General features: G+C 45.2%; 1 protein-coding gene across 1 annotated transcript; it reads left to right on the forward strand.

Annotated features, from left to right (window-relative positions):
• Positions 1 to 2,154: 2,154 nt before the first annotated feature.
• PDCD2L (programmed cell death 2 like) lies at positions 2,155 to 19,134 on the forward strand. Its single transcript, XM_063141480.1, has 7 exons — positions 2,155 to 2,529; positions 4,602 to 4,765; positions 6,186 to 6,255; positions 8,439 to 8,830; positions 9,936 to 10,040; positions 11,213 to 11,364; positions 18,962 to 19,134. The coding sequence occupies exons 1-7, from the start codon at positions 2,155 to 2,157 to the stop codon at positions 19,090 to 19,092; spliced, it is 1,389 nt and encodes a 462-aa protein (XP_062997550.1). The 3' UTR covers positions 19,093 to 19,134.
• The last annotated feature ends 1,258 nt before the right edge of the window (positions 19,135 to 20,392 follow it).

Below are 20,392 nucleotides of genomic sequence, written 5' to 3' on the forward strand. Positions count from 1 at the left end.
AACTGAACCGGACGGCGCTCTGAATGCCTCTACTAGTGGTGCTGCATTAAGTGTGGTGTCCAATTCATGACGAATCTGAGCGACTTTATCTTCAAAGTGCCGTGCAAACTCGTCACAGCGTGCTACCGAGGGTTCCACCATCTCTCGCCCTGGCCCAGAGTGTAACAGGCCACGAACCACTCGGAAAAGCTCCGCCGGACGACACTGAGAAGATGCAATGCTGGTGGAAAAGAACTGCCTCTTTGCCACCCTCACCGCCACAGAGTAGGCTCGATAGTGAGCTCTAGCCCGTGTTCGATCAGACCCAGCACGAGTTTTCCTCCACCTGCGTTCTAGCCGTCTCCCCACTTGCTTCATTGCCCTCAGCTCAGGTGTATACCAAGGAGCTGACCGGGCTCTGCTCAGAGGGAGAGGACGCTTGGGTGCGATCGTGTCAACCGCCCGAGTCATCTCTGCATTCCACAGAGCGACCTGGGCTTCGACAGGAGCACCGGCCATATCAGCAGGAAAATCCCCCAGAGCCCTCTGGAATCCATCGGAGTCCATTAGCCTCCGGGGGCGGACCATTTTAATAGGCCCCCCACCCTTGCAGAGGGGAAAGGCCGCCGAGAGTCTAAACCTCAGTAGGAAGTGATCCGACCATGACAAGGGGGTAGATGTTAGTTCCCCCACTTCCAGATCACCATCCTCCTGCCCAGTCGAGAAAACCAAGTCAAGCGTGTGTCCCTTTGCATGTGTTGGGCCGATGACATGTTGAGACAGCCCCATGGTTGTCATGGCAGCCATGAAGTCCTGAGCCGCTCCGGATACAGCAGCCTCGGCATGGAAGTTGAGATCCCCCAGAACCACCATCCTGGGGGTTCTCAACACCAGGTCCGAGACAACCTCCGTCAGCTCAGGCAGGGAGACTGTGGGGCAGCGGGGTGGACGGTACACCAGCAGAATCCCTAATCTGTCTCGAGTACCCAACACACAGTACAGACACTCAAGACCAGCACTCGACTGAACAGGAAGCCTAGTGAGGGAGATTGTATTCCTATAGACCACGGCAACCCCCCCTCCCCGGCCCTCGAGTCTGTGCTGGTGCTGCACCGAGTACCCAGGAGGGCAGAGCTGGGTGAGAGCAACCCCTCCCAGTTCCCCCACCCAGGTCTCAGTAATGCATACCAGGTCAGCCCCCTCATCCACAATCAGATCATGGATGAGAGAGATTTTGTTTTGGACTGACCTGGCATTCAGCAGCAGCACCACCAGACCCGAGAGCAAGCTGATAAGGCCGCCAGGAACCCTCTGGTTGGGGGAAGGACTAGAAGAGGGGATAGCTGTAAGGAATCTGTCCCCTCTTCTCCTCATCTGGCCTGTTCCTCCCCCGGCACCATACCTCCCCCTACCCGTGACCACAGTTATACAGGCACCCCCATATCCCCCAGAGCTCCCCAGGCACATATTAAAAATTATTTAAAAATTGATTAAAAGTTTTTTGGGAAATTGCTGTTGGTTGCTGGTCGGCTGGTGTTCTTCAAAACAGGGTGGCTCCTCTGTGCGACGCAGAGTGCGGCGCCAAGTGCGCACTCGGCGCCGCACTCTGCGCGTCGCCGAGGCGCGCGCCGAGGCGCTGCCTCTGGCAGGCTGGAGCTTTACCTGTAAGCAAGGCGGGGCACTAGTCAGCAGATGTTCAGCAGCTGGGGGAAAGAGACTGCAGAGCCCAGGCTCCTGCAGCCCCAAGATCTTCTCTCCCCACTGCAAGCACACCCCACCTTCCTCTGGCCGGCTGGAGCTTTACCTGTAAGCAAGGCGGGGCACTAGTCAGCAGATGTTCAGCAGCTGGGGGAAAGAGACTGCAGAGCCCAGGCTCCTGCAGCCCCAAGATCTTCTCTCCCCACTGCAAGCACACCCCACCTTCCTCTGGCCGGCTGGAGCTTTACCTGTAAGCAAGGCGGGGCACTAGTCAGCAGATGTTCAGCAGCTGGGGGAAAGAGACTGCAGAGCCCAGGCTCCTGCAGCCCCAAGATCTTCTCTCCCCACTGCAAGCACATTTTGCCTAGGGCGCAAAATAGTCTGGCACCTGGCCCTGGGTGCTCTACGTTCTTGCGTTTTTATAAACCCCCTTGGTTGGCTTCAAAAGAGAAAAAGAAAAGGCCGCACAGAAATGCAATGAATAAAACTCGCCAGCCCTGCTGGGAGTTGCAATCGCACGTACCCGGCGGGCGCCGCTCCAGCTCGGGGCAGGGGCCGTGCGAAGCCCCGGGGCAGAGCCTGCGCCAGCGCCCTGCGCGGCCAGGAGTTTTGGCCCGCCTCGGCCGCCGGACCCACGTGGCCCGTGACGACGGCGGCCCTGGCTTCCGGGTCGCCCTGGAGCCGCCACGTGCGCGCCGCGCCGCGCCCGAGAGAGAGCCCATGGCCATGGCCACGGCCGCCGCCGCCGCGCCTCCGGTGCTGCTGGGGCTGCGCGACATCCCCGCCGCGGCGGGCTCGTGCCAGGCCGGCCTGCAGCTCCACGGGGCGGCGAGCAAAGTGGGCGGGTCTCCGGTGAGGAGGGGCGGCGGGCCCGGCGGATCCTCGAGCCTTCTCGCCCGGCTCGTAAACGCCCCTGAGCTTCAGGCAGTGGGGACTGGTGGCTCCGGCCTCAGTGGGGCTGGGTGAATCCGCTCCGGGTTCCAGGCAGAACGGGGCGGCTCAGTGGAGGCGCCCCTGCTTCGCATGCAGAAGGTCCCAGGCGCCGTCCCAGGCGTCTCCAGGCGGGGCTGGGGGGATTCCTGCTTGGAGCCCTGGAGAGCCGAGGAGGAGGAGGAGGAGGAGGAGGAGGATGAACCTAGTGCGGACACCCGGTCAGTCAGTGTCGACAATGCCGGGCTTAGCAGGACCCAGGGTCTGACCCAGCATAAGGCAGCTCCCTACGGCCAGAAGCTATTTTGGGAATAGTGTTCAGCACTTTGGGTAGCTCTTTTAAGGTTCTGCGTGAAACCGGGAATGGATTCACAGACCTACCGAAATCGGAGCCACCAGCCTCTGCTAGCTTTAAGGGTAGGCAGCCTGCTTGTAGGAGACCCACACACACGCCCATCTTTTGGACTACAACTCCCATTAGCTCCAGCCAGCATGACTAGCGGTAAGGGAGTCTTTCTTTACTTGCCGCTGTTTATGAGTCACTTACATTAAAAAGAATGGCTTGGCAATATTCAAGCAGTGCAGCAAAACACTGTCAGTCCCCCCCCCCAACAAAAAAAGCACCAAAAATTGCTTCTGAAAACTTAGAAGAGACAATAGCACAGACTTCTTCAACCCAGCCCCCTCCAAAAGAGTTGGGCCACACACACCCTTCATCCCCAGGCAGCATGGCCACTGAATATCCAAAACATCTGGAGAGCTGTCAGAAAGAACAACTCCCAGTATTCCTGGGGATGATGGACATTGTAGTCCAAAACAAGGGTGTTAGACCAAGGAATGCTGCAAGAGCTTGACAGCCAAGAAGACAGAATCTCCATTCTCGGATAAGTATGGAATAAGAATGTGGGAATAAGTATGGATGTTGTAGTCCAAAACTTGTGGAAGGTACCAGGGTTGCCTGCCCTTGCTGTGCATATATACTCGGCGTGTTGAGTCCAGGGTTAGCATGCATAGATTTGTGGCTCCAAGTGGAATTGCTGCCAAAGGGCACAATGCTATGCAAGTCTAGACAGAAAAAAAACTCCTACAACTCCCAGCATGCCCCAGCCAGCCATACTCTTGGTTCTGTGTATAGGCATCAAACTAGCCATGGGCATTGACTGGCTGTTAATCCCCAATCCTGTAGAATGTCCTGGTGAGTGAGGGGAAGGGTCGCAGCTCAGTGGAAGAGATTCCATCTCTGGCATCTCCAGGAGCTGTGGGGAAAGGCTTCTGCCTGCATCTCTGAAGAACTGCTGTTAGCCAATATAGTTTCATCTTCCTCAGCCTGGTGCTGTGCTGGACTGCACTTACCATCATTCCCTGCCAGCGTAGCCAGGGGTGGACGTTGTGGTCCAACACTGGGCTAGATGGACCAAGGGGGTGACTTGGCGTAAGGCATGTTTCTGTGTTCAACTTCAATGGAAAGGGATGAGGCGGCTGTTGCATGCGAAGAGTCCTGGAGGGACCGGACTGGAGGGCCACCTCCGGGCCCGGCCTCCTGCTTCCCACGGTAGCCAGACAACTGTGCCAGGAAGTCCGAAGCAGGGTGCAAAGGCAACAGCCTCTGAATCTAGAGCCATCATGACAAATAGTCATTGATATGGCTGTTCTCAAGTTCCTCCTCCCTCCTTCATGCATACGTCTTTAAAACCATCTACACTATTAGCCTTCTCCACATCTTGTGGCATAAACACTGGGCTGCAATTGTATTCCTGATGGTTAATTGCTTGTTGCCAGGAATGGGCTGGGTTGTCTCCAGTGTTAGTCCTACTTAGAGTAGACCCATTGAAATTAATGGTAATTAAGTTAGACCTGCATCAGATACAAGCCAGTGTCTGCAATGTGCCTTTGTCAAATCAGAGCCGGTTTTGCTTTGTTTTACCAAACCGTCTTCCTGTTGAAAAATGAAGAGAGCGCATCACCTTCTACATCTTTTTTTCCTTTGTCGCTAGGATTGCCTCCCATCAGTAACTCTGGCGCATCCAGCCTGTGGCATTTGTGGTACTGCCCTGATGCACGTCGTGCAGGTCTACTGCCCCCTCGAAGGCTCACCGTTCCACCGCGTCATCAACGTCTTTGCTTGCGCTACAGAAAGCTGCTGGGGGGACTTGGAAAGGTGGGTAGTTTATTTGTCCCTTTTCTCAATGGTTTGGGGGCAGCCCCTGTATCTTGTGCTGCAGGTGGACACTGGGTGCCAGAGATACATGGTTAAGTAGTAGTAGTAAATCATCACCGATTTGAAACACCTTTATCGTGTATTCAAAGTTCTCAGCAGCCCTTACAACCCTGTAAGGTAGGTCCGTACTAACTCATATTTCAGATTCTGAGGGGGGTGGAGGGGGCAGCTGGCCTGGTAGCAGAGCAAATGCTTTGAAAATAAGATGTCCTAGGTTTGGTCCCAGGCATTTCCAGGAAGGGCTACAAAAGACTCCTGCCTGAGAACCCCCGAGAGCCGCTCCTGGTCACGGTAGACAGAACTGAGCTAGATGGACCAATCTTCTGAGTCAGTCATAGGTTCCTATTTAAATTAGCCCCTTATTCAGAACCATGAGGATTAGGGTCGTACTTTATTTTTAGGGGAAGGGCAGTAGCTCCGTAGAACACATGCTTTGTATGTAAAAAGTCCCAGAGGTAGAGCCTCTGTCAGCCAATGCTGAACTAGACACACCAAGCATCTGACTCTGCATAAGGCAGGTTCCTACAACCACCTGATGAGTTCATGACAGAGAAGAGATTCAAGACAGGGACCTCCTGATTTATGTCTCTAAGCCTCTTAGTCCCTTTTTTGTTGTTTATTCGTTCAGTCGCTTCCGACTCTTTGTGACTTCATGGACCAGCCCACGCCAGAGCTTTCTGTCGGCTGTCGCCACCCCCAGCTCCCCCAAGGTCAAGTCTGTCACCTCCAGAATATCCTCCATCCATCTTGCCCTTGGTCAGCCCCTCTTCCTTTTGCCTTCCACTTTCCCTAGCATCAGCTTCTTCTCCAGGGTATCCTGTCTTCTCATTATGTGGCCAAAGTACTTCAGTTTTGCCTTTAATACCATTCCCTCAAGTGAGCAGTCTGGCTTTATTTCCTGGAGTATGGACTGGTTTGATCTTCTTGCAGTCCAAGGCACTCCCAGAATTTTCCTTCAACACCACAGTTCAAAAGCATCTATCTTCCTTCGCTCAGCTTTCCTTATGGTCCAGCTCTCGCAGCCATAGGTTACTACGGGGAATACCATTGCTTTAACTATGCAGACCTTTGTTGTCAGTGTGGTGTCTCTGCTCTTAACTATTTTATCAAGATTTGTCATTGCTCTCCTCCCAAGAAGTAAACGTCTCCTGATTTCCTGGCTGCAGTCAGCGTCTGCAGTAATCTTTGTGCCCAGAAATACAAAGTCTGTCACTGCCTCCACGTTTTCTCCCTCTATTTGCCAGTTATCAATCGAGCTACATTATACTATTTAGGAAAACCGCTATGAAACGCTGACGTTCTGTTCGCAAACATTGATTACGTTTCTTTTGTGCTTCTTTTGTATCCTGCATTGCTAAAGCTGGAAGGTGTTGCGATCCCAGTATTTGCAAGTTCAAGGAAAAGGAACACAGGACTGCAAATTGAAGCAGGTATTGTGTACCATCAGGTACATTTTTGTAAAGCAATAGCAGGTGGCCAAGAATCAACTGTGATGTTAGGCAACTGTGGAATGATTACATGGGTACAGGTGAAAATGGGTTGTTGGCACTGGGATGATCTTCTGTGGATTCTTGTTAGAAGTAGCTCACTGAAAAGTTGTTGAAGCAGCAGCTTGAGTAATAAGTGCCAATAAAACTTTCATGCTTATAAACATCCATGGAAATAGGTCCACGTGTTGCTTTGTGGAATCACAGGCTTACCTGGGAACAGGCCTCGAGAAGTTCTTTATTGAAAGCACCACCATTCAGCCAAAAAGGCGCTCAGAGAAAAGGCAAGCCAAGAAATAAGTCTTACAGTCTAAAAGACATGACACAAAAGGAAAGGGGATTGGGAGGGAAAAGAAAAAGCAAATTCAGGCACTAAATTCTTAGTTGCAAATTGCAGCAGGGCAAGGCTATTAGGCGGTATAAAAATGTAATAAATAATGCAGTGAAAGGGCCGCTGCTTTCTCATCTTCTGATGGCCTCAAAAGTGGCAGTTAGTAGCAGGAGGGGAAAGTGAATTTAGGGCCTAATCTACAGCAAGCGGGACATTGCACATGCACTATGAAAGCGGTATATAAGAGGCAGGAGCCACACGACTGCTTTATAGCGGTATTGAAGTGCACTGTTGTTATTATTATTTATTTATATAGCATCATCAATGTACATGGTGCTGTACAGAGTAAAACAATAAAATAGCAAAACCCTGCCGCATAGGCTTACATTCTAATAAAATCATAATAAAACAATAAGAAGGGGAAGAGAATGCACCAAACAGACACAGGGTAGAGTAAAACGAACAGTATAAAAGTCAGAACAAAATCAAGTTTTAAAAGCTTTAGAAAAAAGAAAAGGTTTTAGCTGAGCTTTAAAAGCTGCGATTGAACTTGTAGTTCTCAAATGTTCTGGAAGAGCGTTCCAGGCGTAAGGGGCAGCCGAAGAAAATGGACGAAGCCGAGCAAGGGAAGTAGAGACCCTTGGGCAGGTGAAAAACATGGCATTAGAGGAGCGAAGAGCACGAGCGGGGCAATAGTGTGAGATGATCAGTTATTCACTGATAACTCTTGGGCCCATTGACACAGACCATATACCGCTTTCATAATGCTATATCCTGCTTGGTGTGGCTCCTGCCTTTTCTATACTGCTTTCATAGTGCAATATCCTGCTTGGTGTAGATTAGGCCTAGGTGTGATGGGGAGGGCCTGACTGATGCTTCCTCTCCTTCTGATTCGTGCAGTTCCCAACAAGAAGGTGGTGGTGGTGGTGGTGCTGTTAAGCCCGTGTTGCCATGGGTGCTAGTAGTCCTGTTCCTTCCCTGCTTTTTTGCCCCTCAGTCCCCTCACCACAGATGGGCTCATGATTAATGAAATATTGCTCATGCATAGTGAATTCCAAAATATGCATGTGGCATGGCCCCACCACCTCCCTCGTGCACACCGATTGGCTTCATCCCTGCTGGTGGTGACAGCCTAACCATGCAGCTGGGCTGGAGCCCGCCTTCACACCACAGGAGAAAGTCTGGTTACATAAATAAGCATATTTAAAAGCCTATCAAAATCTTCGTACAGACTTGAAGCAAAAAAACAACAAAGCCGAAGAGTTTTGTGGCACCTTAAAGATGAACACATTTATTCTGGCTTAAACTTTTGTGGAATTTAGTCCAGGAACGTTGATGTGCTATAATTTATTCCTCTTTACATTGCTGCAATTCACTTCATTTTGACTACAGCAGACTGATGCTGCTCCCCTCTCCAAAGTCTTAGGAGGCTTTGCAGGACTTGCATTGGCATCTGTTGATGCAGGCCTGAAGGGCCGTCGTTCAGTGGTCAAGCAGATGCTTTGCATGCAGAAGGCCTTAGGTTCAGTCCCTGGCAGGTAGGGCTGAGAAGACTCCAGGTAGGGCTGAGAAGACTCCCCCTGCCTGAAACCCTGGTGAGCTGCTGGTAGAACAGCCTTCCCCAACCTGCTGTCCTCCAGATGCGTTGGACTACAACTCCCAGAATCCAGTTGTAGTAGTCCAATGCATCTGGAGGGCAGCAGGTTGAGCAAGGCTGGTGTAGACAATACCGAGCTGGATGGACCAAGGATCTGACTCAGGTATCTGCCCACTTCCTATGCTCCTGTCTTCCCAGAAGCAAGAATGTGTCCTTGCAGCCCAGGACTGGTGTGAAGGAGCAGATGACTGGGGAGAAGACAATGGAATAGCATCTTCTGGACACACTACAGGCCACAGCCTGGGCTCACACCCAGCATCAGACCCTGTGCCCAAAGAAGATTGTGCAAACCAGTTCCAAGATCTGAGCCTCAGAGAAGTCCCTGGCGTCTCACATCCCTTCCACTCCTGTGACCCACCTGGGGAGGAGCAAGTCATGCCCAGCTGTGTTCCCCTGTTCCAGTCCTACTTCATCAGTGTAATGGATGAGGAAGACTACCGTGGCTGTGATGATGTGGGCCATGCCCAAAACCTCTTAACGGAATATCAGCAGAGGGAGGGGCTTGATTTGGAACAAATGATGTCAGACAGGTGAGGCGTAAGTCAGGGCCAGTGTGGGAGGTCTTGTGTAGCAGGCAAGTGCTGGAGTCTCTCAGATTTGGGGAGCTCCTAGCACGGCTGAAGACTCTGCCGTGGGCTACAGCCACGTTCGTTTGGGTATAAGAATTGCAAACAAGGATTTACAACATAGAAAATACGTACAAGAATGTTGCTTGTTCATTTGAATATTCATTTATTTTTCTACTGTAGACTTCAGAGCAATTCACAGACATAAAACTAAAGCCATTCAGACGGCAAAATACCAGAACAGAAAGGTGGTCAAAAGCATATCGACTAATTTGCATGCAGTTGTGAAGGGCAGGGAGGAGAAATAACAGTAAGAGGAAAGAGGGGCCCAGGAGTGACCACACTAACTGCAGCAGGATCTGCAAGAAGAGGGTGGGGAGTTAATATCTCCCCTTCTGGAGTAGCTGGAGAGTCGGAGAAGTGTTGAATACGTGGGAGACCCGGAGAAGTGTCAGTTCAACACTTAAAACTGAGAGGATCACAGCGCCAAGGGGGAAATAGTGTGTGTGTGTGTGTCCTGTTTGGGTGCTCTTACCTCTCCTGGCTCCCCCTCCCCCGCCCTATTTCCAGTGCTTCTCACTTGTGCTGCCTTGACCCTCCTGATCCTCCGTCAGGCATACCTTGGGTTGTTCCACAAACAAACAACCCACCATGGCCTATTCACAGAGTTAGCATGACATGCGAACTCGTTCATTTTTAGTGGCCTGTAGATAATTTGGTTTTCACCCATCTCTAATAGAAATGTTCATCAGACAGAATTTTATTTATGTGTTTATTTGAAAGCTGCCTGTGCTGCTCTTCAGTCATTGGGAATAGCCACTGAGGTCGCTCGTTGCCCCTGCTAGTCAGGGTGCATGCTCAAAAGGAAAACAACTCGTGCTTAGGCCTTTAGGTAGCTAACCCACACTAGTGACCTCCAGATGTCCTTGGCATGTCTCAGGACTGGGACTTCTGCTGAACTAATACCAACAGTATTTATTCATTGCCTGTTAGGTAGAAAATATTTCTTTGTGTATGTTGCCACTTGGTAATATGATGACTAACATTGGCATTTTTTCCCTGTGCTTAGTTATGCACTGAATGAGAAGTATGAGAAAAGTAAAGCTGAAAAGAGAGACCAGGTGTTCCATAAGTTTTTGAAAAGAATTTCTGTCTGCAAGGAACAGATCTTAAGGTAGGCTGACCCATCTATTTAGTTTCTCTGTATTGGAGAACAGAGCATTGGGCAAGAATTAAATTAGTTTCCCTTAGATTAGATTTTCCAAATATGTTGCACTCCAGATATGTTGGACTACAATTCCCCCAGTCAGCGTGGCCACTTTCCAACAGGCCATGCTGCAACACAACTGGAAGGTAGTAGGTTAGAAAGGCTGCCTTAGACACTAGCAAGGAATCTATCTCAAATATTTATTTATTTATTTATTTATTACATTTTTATACCGCCCAATAGTCGAAGCTCTCTGGGTGGTTCACAAAAATTAAAACCATCATAAAACATCATAAAATAGTGATTCCAACCTGTCAGACCAGGGAAACTGAAGAGACATCTGTGCTAGGACGACAGCATTAGATCATCAACTGCATGCAGATTGACAGGTTAAGGGTTAGTCAAATGCAAAGTCCAATAAGGAAGGCGTTGCCAGATCTTTTAGCAGAAGGCTACAAGGGCAAGAAACCCTTCTTCTGGATGATGTACAGGCTGAGGCTTTGGTGAGTTCCCCAAAAGACCACAATTCTGAAGTGGCGAGGCAGCCAATGAGAGTGCTGGTTGGGGGAAAGAGGTGGGGCAAAAGGAAGGAGGTGGGGCCATCTCGGGGACCCTGGAGGGCTGTATTTGGCCTGGGTGCCTGAGGCTCTGCACCACAGGTGTATAGGATTGCAGCCTGTCATACTGACCTCAAGTGAGTTTCAGCCAGATTAAGTACAGAGCAAATTAATTGATCTCTGCATCACCTATTCAGAGACAATTGCTTCATACACACACAAACACAGAGATGTGTGAGAGCCATTTCCCCTTGGTGGGAACCCCATGCCGCTGGAGTGTATGGGTTTGCACGTGAAAGAATGAAGCATCTGAGTGCGTCTCCAGCTAGACTGGCCCATGGAGTGTTTGTTGACTGCTCCCGCTGTCCCTATGGTTGGACTATCCACTGGCTCTTTCTAGTGGTGCGGACTTGCACTGCAGATCAGAATCTCCCACACTTCTGTGTGTACGTGGGAGGGAGGGAGAAGGTGAGCGTGAGCATGAAGTGGGGGGCAGCCTGGTGCTGATGTGAAGAGGGGCGGTTTAGCCTAATGTGATTAAACATTGATAAAGGCAAACGTATAGGCTCTTTTGACTTTTAGGTACTCCTGGGGAGGGCAGCCTTTATTTATCACCTGCCCTTCAACAGACATCAAGACAGCAGCCCCACCCTGTAGGAACTGTAATAGCAGGAGAATCTTTGAATTTCAACTTATGCCCACCTTGGTCAGCATGCTCAAGGCCGGAGATGACGGTACGGAACCCGGTAAAATTGCAGCTTGCAACTTCTTCTCCTTCCCCTTTTCATTATTTTCAGAAGGTTTAACAATAGGGCAGCCCTTTCCCAAACTGGTGCCCTCCAGATACCCTGGACCAGAACTCCCATCACCTATCTGGAGTGTCCCAGGTATGTCTGCAGTAGTGACCAAGCAAACGTCTTGTCCTTTGGAACTGGAATCGAATTAAGCTTCTCTGGTCCTACTCCTAGGACAAATAGAAAAGCTTATCAAATGAAGACAATGGGCACAGGTCACTAGGATCCTCTCCTCTACATGTGCCATTCAGATGACTTGCAGTACATTCTTATGGATTCTTTGCAACTTATCTTTTACACACCCATTTTAATTTTGTTTTTCAGTAGAAACAGCCATTCCATTAGCTGTGTTTGCTTAGGATGTCATGCAACCAGCTGTTTTTTTTTTTTATTAAATTTTTATTCATTTTCAACACTATATAAACATAGATAAACATTACCAAAATATAACTGAAACAAAACACAATAAGAAAAAAAAAACATCAAATATCTGCTGCATACATATTGAATGATTGTTGAGTACAAATATCAAAAACTATTACATATACCTTATCATACTACAACATCTTCGTTCTTAACATAAAAGTGCACCCCCCACCTCGGGATCATTCTTGAGTCCAAAATCTAATCGTTTCTTCTGCTGGTGGTTTCCCACTTCCCTTAGTAAACACAAACACTAGGAACTGTTTCCAAATTCCTTCGAACTCATTTATTTTAGTTACGCCTTTTCTCCACTTAATATTACATGTCAGTTTATCATTAATGGCTATGTCCCAGACTTCTTTATACCATTCCTCAATAGAGTATTCCCCTTGGATCTTCCAGTTCCTAGCTACCATCAGTCGTGCTGCAACCAACAAATTCGATATTAGCTCTATAGTTCCTTTTCCACACTTTATATCTTCAAATAGTGACAGCAATGCTATTTTTGGTGTTTGTTCTATTTTCATTCCCACTATTTCTTCAATTTCTGAGAACACCATCTTCCATAATCTTTGTACATATTTGCATTGCCACCACATATGTAAATACGTTCCTTTTTCCCCACAACCTCTCCAACAATTTGCTGAATGTTGATCACTTATCTTATTCAATCTAACCGGGGTTAGGTACCACCTCCATAGAATTTTAAAATAATTCTCCTTTATTCTTACTGATAAACTTCTCAACACTCTTTGTTTCCATAGTCCCTCCCAGCTCTGTCGCCCTATTTGTATCTTCAAATCTGATTCCCAAACCATTTTCTCTGTATTCTCTCTAAACTCCTTCTCTAACAATATTTTATATATTTCACTCATTAATCCTTTTGAAACTATACTACCTCCTTTCCCTTCCTCCTTACTTACTACTAATTCTTCAAACCTCGTCATCTTTCTGCACATTCTATTATCTTTAATCCACTTTTTATTCCATTGCTCTAATTGACCATATTCTAGCCAAGATATCTTCTTCTCCTTTAACAAATTTTCCATATCCTCTCTTGTTTTAATATCTCTTACCCAATCCTTTAATCTTATTTTATTTTTCTCTTTTAATATTTTACATAATCTACCCTTTAGATCCTCTGGGAAATTCTTTAACATTATTATCGGTGCTAAGGGAGAGTTGCTCGGAAGCAGCTTCCCTTTAAATTTACTCCAAATTTCCCATTGAGTCCTCAGGAGTGGATTATCTATACTTCCAACCCACTTTCTTCCTCCGTCTTTAAAAAAAACATTCTCCAAATTCATCTCTACCTTATTTATGGTTTTTTCTTCCATCCAATATAAATCTCCTACTCCCATAATTGCTTCTACAACATGTCTTAATCTATTTGCTACGTAGTATAATTTTATGTTTGGGAGACCCATTCCCCCCTTTTTTTGGCTTAGGTACCAATTATTTTTATTCACTCTTGCTCTCTTTTCTCCATTACAATATTTATTAATAATATTTTGCCAACTTTTTATCTCAGTTTCTGATATTTTTATAGGTAACATTCTAAATACAAAATTAATTTTAGCTAATATCTTCATTTTTATTAAGGCTATTCTTCCGAACCAAGATAAATTTAATCTTTTATATTTCTCCAATTTCTCTAATACCTCTTTCTTTAACCTCGTTAAATTTTCCTTTTCAAGATTCTCTAAATTTTTTGTAATTTTAATTCCCAAATATTTAATCTCATTCTTAACTTTCAATTCCATTCCCTTAAATTCCCAATCCTTTTCTTCCTTCTTGGTATAGTTAAACAACATCATCTCTGATTTAGACCAATTTATTTTTAACCCTGTAATTTCCTCAAATTCCCTCAACTGATATTTAATTCTTTCTAATTTTCTTAATGGATTCTTAATGGTCAATAAAGTGTCATCCGCAAACATGTTTAACTTTATTTCCCTTACCTCTCCAATTCCTTCTAACTCTTCATCCTCCCTTAGTGCCTTCGCCAAAACTTCCATAACCATTACAAACAGGACCGGCGAGAGCGGACATCCTTGTCTTGTTCCTCTGGCTAGTCGTATCTTTTCAGTAAGTCCGTCATTTACCACCACTACCGCCGTATTTTGGGAATATAGCTGTTCTATTACATTTTTAAATTTATTTCCAAATCCCAATTTATCTATAATACTCTTTAGTGCCTGCCAGCTAACACAATCAAAAGCTTTAAAAATATCTAATGCCATAATACCTGCCTTAATATTTGCTTTTTTTATTACATTTATTACATTTATTACATTTAAAACTCTACCCACTAAATTATGCATATACCTTCCTACCACAAACCCACATTGATCTGCTCCTATATATTCTGCCAAAAATTTATTTAGCCGTTTGGCCATAATAGATGTAAAATTTTTAGCATCCTGATTTATTAAAGAAATAGGTCTATAAGAATCGGGATTAGTCAAATCTTTATCTGGTTTTGGGATCAGAATTATCACTGAATGTTCCCATGATTCAGGTATCTTCTCTCCTGATAATATCCTATTATAAAGTTCCATTAATTTTGGAACTAAACAGTCTTTGAAGACCTTATAATATTCTGGACCCAAACCATCTGCTCCCGGTGATTTACCAACTTTTAACTTATCAATAACCTCTTCAACTTCTCTTTGAGTTATTACTGACTCCATTAACTCCTTATATTCTAATTTTATTCCCTTCTTTATAAACCTTCCAATATACTCCTCCACCTTTTCTTGTTGAATTTCTTTACCCTTATACAATTCCTGATAAAATTCCTGAAAATTTTTTATTTTAGCTTTCATTGCATGACAATAATTCCCTCGGCTATCTTTCAACGTTTCTATCCCATTCCTCCCTTTTTCTTTTTGTGTGAGCTTGGCAAGCAACCTCGAGTTCTTATCACTGTTTTCAAAATATTCCCTTTTCATATACATTAAATTCTTTTGAATCTCTTCTATATTTAAATTTTCTAATTGTTTCTTCTTAGCTTGTATTTCCACTAATTTATATTTATCTTTAACTCGCCAATATCTTTCCTCCAAGTTTTTAATTTCTATCTCTAACTTTTCCTGTTCTGCACGTTGTTGTCTTTTTAAACTACATGTTTCTCTAATACAGATTCCTCTTGCTACAGCCTTCATGGTGTCCCAAATGACTGACCCAGCTGTTCCTCCTTTTTCATTAATTTCCCATGACTCCGACAGTTCCTTCCGAATTTTATCTACTATTTTATTATATTTCAATATCTTTGTATTCAGCTTCCATCTATATGCCTCTTTATAATCTTTCTTAACTGTAAATTCTAGACTTAACAAGGCATGATCAGTTACTTTTATTACCCCCATTTCCATTTTACAAATCCTCGTTGCAAAATCTTTTGAAACAAATATATAATCTATCCTGGAGTATGTATGATGAACTGGGGAAAAGTATGAAAATCCAGGCCTATTCCCGTTAAGTAAACGCCACGAATCTAAATAATCATTTTCTTTTACTAATTTATTCAATATAGTCATATTGTTCCTCTTTTCAGCATTAGTGGGATTTGACCTGTCCCGTTTATTATCCATAACCATATTAAAATCCCCAGCTAATATAGCATACCCCTCCTTAAATTCTTCTATTTCTTTAAACAACTTTATAAAAAACTCTCTATGCCTCTCATTTGGGGCATAAACATTAATCAAAGTATAGACCTTTCCCTCAATTTTACCTTTTAACATAAGATATCTGCCCTTATCATCCTTTTTTACTTCTTCTAATACAAACCCACTTTTTTTTGAAATCAAAGTGGCCACTCCATTTTTTTTCGATGTCCCTAATGACTTTTCATAATAGGCTAACCACTTTAATTTTATCATATTCGAATTCTCGGAGCCTTGGTGTGTCTCTTGGACCATTATAATATCTGATCCCTCTTTATTAAGCATTTGTTCTATTCTCTTCCTTTTCACGACTGCCCCCAAACCTTTAACATTGAGTGTTGATACCTTTATCTTTTTATCCATAATCACCCTTTTGAAATCTCTTCCGATCCCTTGTGCTCAGCAATTCAAACTTGCTTACATAAAAAAACAAACTCCATACATAAAACCCCCACCCTCCTACCCCAATCCCTCCTCTCCTACCTTCCCCCCCTCCCCACCCCCCCACTCTAATCCCCCCCCCATATCCCCGTGAGTCTAATACTCCAGCCATCTACTTTAAAGGGGGGGGGGAGGCAGTGCTGCGCCTGGCCGGCAGGTTTCTATATTAGCATTTCTATTTGCAATTATCTCCAAACATAATTAACAATTCTCTTACTCTCCAGATGTCCCAGCCTCATTCCCTCCCCCACCCACTCCAGCCCCATTTGCTTCCCCATCCAGACCCAGCCTCTTCAGCAATTCTTTACCTTGATCCAATGAGGTTACTCTGTGTTCCCTCCTCCCATATGTAAATCTTAAGAAAACCGGGTAACCCCATGCATATGGAATTTTGTTCTGCATTAACATTCCAGTTATTGGTTTAATACTCCGTCTCCAATTTAATGTATGTTGAGAAAGATCATTATAAATTTGCACTGCTTTGCCTTTATATTGTAACTGGGTCAAAGATCTCAATTCTTTCATGATTTGCTCTTTTTTATAATAGTTACCAAATTTCACCAAAATATCTCTAGTCCCTTTGTAGTTTTGCCCCCCCACGCGGTGGACTCGGTCCAGATCCGATCCATCTATTGGTATGTCAGGCATCAGCTCTTTGAACCAGTTCAGAATGATTTCTCTAAGATCTTCTCCTTGTATCTGCTTCAGCTGCTTTATTCGAATCGAAGATCTACGAGATTGGTCTTCCAAGGCAATCAGACGTAATTCCCATTCCTTAAATTGAATATTTGTTGATTTTTCAAAAGCCTCTTGCTTCTTCTGGTCCAATTCCGCTTTTGCCTCTATCTCTTTGATCTTATCCGAGTTTTCTGCGGTCTTATCCGAAAGAACACGCATTTGTTGTCTAAATTCATTCATTTGCTGATCCATTTTTTTAAAAATGATGATATTATTCTCTACAATAACTGCCTTAATTTCTGCTAGGGAGGGAAGGTTGCTGTCCATTGCTTTTCCCCCTTCAGCCATATTCTTTTCTTTATTTGGTACTGTATCCAAAGAAACTGGGTCTATAACTTCGTCTTCCTGGTCTGTTCCAGGGGCTGTATCTTCCAGGTGGGAGAGGTGGGTTAAATTATGATTTGAAGGTTTCTTTTTTTGTATATTCAACTTTTCCCACTTCTTAATCTTTTTTTTAATGTTGGACATAGGACCCTTCTGAGTAGGGCATAAATCTTAGAGCCCCCACTTCCTTAGCAACTTTTACTGGCTTCTCTTCTATGTGCCAAACACACCACCTTCTTCCCGAGGGGGAGGAAATATATTCAGTTCACAACAGCATTCACTAGAGGGGATCAGATCCAATCATTCACAGTTTCTCAAAATCCCACATCTCCCTCACAGAATGCTGTTTCTTCCCCTTCACCCCCCCCTTCTCGGCACACCGCAAACAGCTTCCACTTTCCACTTTACAAAGATTACAGCAAACAACTTCAAAGCCAGTATTTCAATCTTTCCAACTTAAGATAAAGGATGAGAAGTGAGGATCGCTGTAAATCAGATCAACGTCTAACAAGCATAAGTTCTTTCTTTTCAAACTGCGACATCAATCATGTTACTTTCGGTTTTGCCTCTGCAGTTTATAAAGACATTCCGTCAAGCTCACCTCCTCCCATCGGCTCTTCTCAACACTTTCCAGCTCCGATAGCTTTTATAATCATTTCCTGTCGTTTGCTCAAAGATTTATGCCCATTAAAAAATAGATAATTGCTTTTTCCGGCAAAGCAGCTCAGAGCCTCAGAAGAAACCTGCCACCGCCATGGCTGCCAAGCTCCGCCCCCCCGTCATGCAACCAGCTGTAATGTAGTACTATTTTAACCAATATTTCTACCCTATGAAGAATATTCCATACAATTTCAAATAAAGGCTTTGAGAGACCATCAAGGACTTACCTTATGTATGGGAGTGAAAAATCTGATCCTGTGCAGCTTACTTTTTGGAACAGCCTGCTAGTTTGAGTTTGCTTCATACCAAGTTTAGCACAGGGATAGACCACCTGGTGCCCTCAAGGTGTTTGTGCTACAATTCTTATCGTCCCTCAACCAGCATTGGCTAATGGTCATGGTGGCCATGGATAATGGAAATTGCGGGAGTCTTGGGAGAAGGAGGCTTCCACAATCCCCCCTCCTAGTGCTTATGGTTACGGGCCTGCCTTGCAAGGCGCTTTGTGACAGGTTTGTTCCCTTCCGCACTACGTTAAGAGAACATGGTAACTTGGAATTATATCAGATAAATTTTAAGGGGGGAGAAAAGCCAGATATGGGGTACAGGGAGAGACTCTGCCTTAATTGTTGCTTTGGATGATTTTCCAGCTTTTTTCTTGCCTAGTGATTCTCTATTCAATATTAAAAGTAAACTTGCCAGTTTGGTTTGACTTAGGGTTGCAATGAATTCCTTATCCCTGCTTGTGGTTGGAAAAGGCTACGTCCTTCTTTAAACTTGGACATGAGCAGCCTTACAGTCGAGATCCTGTGCAGGCTTAAGCACACCTGGATCCATTGAGTTCAGTGGGCTCAGGCCTGCTTAACTCTTTGTAGGAGTGGGCTGCTAGCTGGCTTAAGTGTTACTCCATGTTTCCGGCATTTAGACTGCAGTTCTGAAACAGCTTTGCTTGAACTATTTTTATTTGGGTTGTATTTGTATATACGTAAGTCACCCTGAGAATAATTTGATATAGGACAATTAATGAATTGAATAAATTAATAAAGAAGGTAATAATTACCTGGACTCTGTGAGTGTGCTGAAGATGGCAGCTTTTGCCAGGCTTGCGACATTTAAAAGATGCTTTTCCATATTGAAAACTTGCTAGGAAACAAAGGAGGTATTCAGAGAGAGTATTCATTCCTTTATTTAAATGAACATTGAAATATCTTCCTAACTGTGTATGGTGTGGAGGAAATGTGATGCTTTCACAGCCTGAATAATACTGTTTCCCATCTCAGCAGATGTGTCTGTAGAATTTGGAACAGCATTAGTGTACACATGTGAGAAGAGTTGCTGGCCCACTGAGCAGAAAACACCCTTGGAAGAATTTGTTTTTATACAAGAAGACCCAGATGAAAAACTATTTAAATAGATACTATTTAATTCCTTACATAAATAAAGTTTATATAAATTAAATAAAGTTTATATAAATGTGTGTGTGTGTGTGTAGTGGTACCCACCATGTGGAATGGTCTTTTGAATCTCCTCTTTGAGATTGAGCGGACTTCTAGTTTGAGTGTTTCCACCACTGATTTCGCCCCAGTAGCCCAGTCTCACCCAACCTTGGGCCTCCTAGATGTGTTGGATTGCAACTCCCATCATCCCCAACCAGCCCAGACATCAGCTGCTGTAGCCTTATGACAGTTATTTTATCTCAGTTCTGTGGATGCCCTGATCTTCTGCTGTACAGGGAAAGAAGGCAGGCAGCACAGCGGCAGGAATTATGTCTGCACTACCTACTGCTCTGAACAAAAACGGCTCTTTAAAAACAACTCTCTGCTTGTTTGGGGGTGTTCTGCCCCTTGATGTTCTATTTGCTGCTCCACCTCAGCCAGCAGAGACTTCGGCCGCCTCTGAACAGTATCCAGAGGTGAAGCTGACCCTGGATTGCAGGCAGTACCTCAGGCTGCAGGTGAGTACATTTATATCCCCCTTTTTTCCTCTAAGGAAGCAAAGGTGGAATAAAAAAAAAAAAAAAAAAAAGGAAGCAAAGGTGGTGTACATGCTCCTACTATTTCTTTGTATCCTCACAACAACCCTGTGAGGTAAGTTTTATTTATTTATTTATTACATTTATATACCGCCCCACAGCTGAAGCTCTCTGGGCAGTTCACAAAAGTTAAAACAGTAAACATTGAAAAATATACAAAATTTAAAAACCAATCAGAAACATAAAAACAACAGTATAAAAACAAGAGTATCCATTTAAAAAGCAACAGTTCTGGGGTCCATTAATAAACAAACTTAGCGTTGTTAAATGCCTGGGAGAAGAGAAAAGTCTTGACCTGGCGCCTGAAAGATAACAGTGTTGGCGCCAGGCGAGCCTCATCGGGGAGATCATTCCACAGTCGGGGGGCAACCACTGAGAAGGCCCTCTCCCTTGTTGCCATCCTCCGAGCTTCCCTTGGAGCAGGCATTCGGAGGAGGACCTTAGATGTTGAGCGCAGTGTACAGGTAGGTTCATGTCGGGAGAGGTGTTCCGTCAGGTTAGGCTAAGAGTCAGTGACCAGTCACTGACACCAAGGAGGGAACGTGGGGTTTCCGGGGGCCAGGTACCAGAGCTGCCCCCCCCCCCGCATTCCTGGTGGGAGGAGCAGGGCTGGTGCTACCATAGAGGCCACTCAGGCAGCCACCTAGAGCGCCAAGCTAAGAGGGGCGCTGGGCACAGCACT

This window comes from Elgaria multicarinata, chromosome 14, assembly GCF_023053635.1.
Source record: "Elgaria multicarinata webbii isolate HBS135686 ecotype San Diego chromosome 14, rElgMul1.1.pri, whole genome shotgun sequence".
NCBI lineage: Eukaryota > Metazoa > Chordata > Lepidosauria > Squamata > Anguidae > Elgaria > Elgaria multicarinata.

What these genes read in the sequence shown, in the direction of transcription:
- PDCD2L (XM_063141480.1), top strand. Translation starts at nt 2,155, where the DNA reads ATGAATAAAACTCGCCAGCCCTGCTGGGAGTTGCAATCGCACGTACCC. An exon ending in TGCTGGGGGGACTTGGAAAG is followed by an intron (nt 4,766 to 6,185) that starts GTGGGTAGTTTA and finishes GCATTGCTAAAG; the next exon opens with CTGGAAGGTGTTGCGATCCC. An exon ending in TGCAAGGAACAGATCTTAAG is followed by an intron (nt 10,041 to 11,212) that starts GTAGGCTGACCC and finishes TTTGACTTTTAG; the next exon opens with GTACTCCTGGGGAGGGCAGC.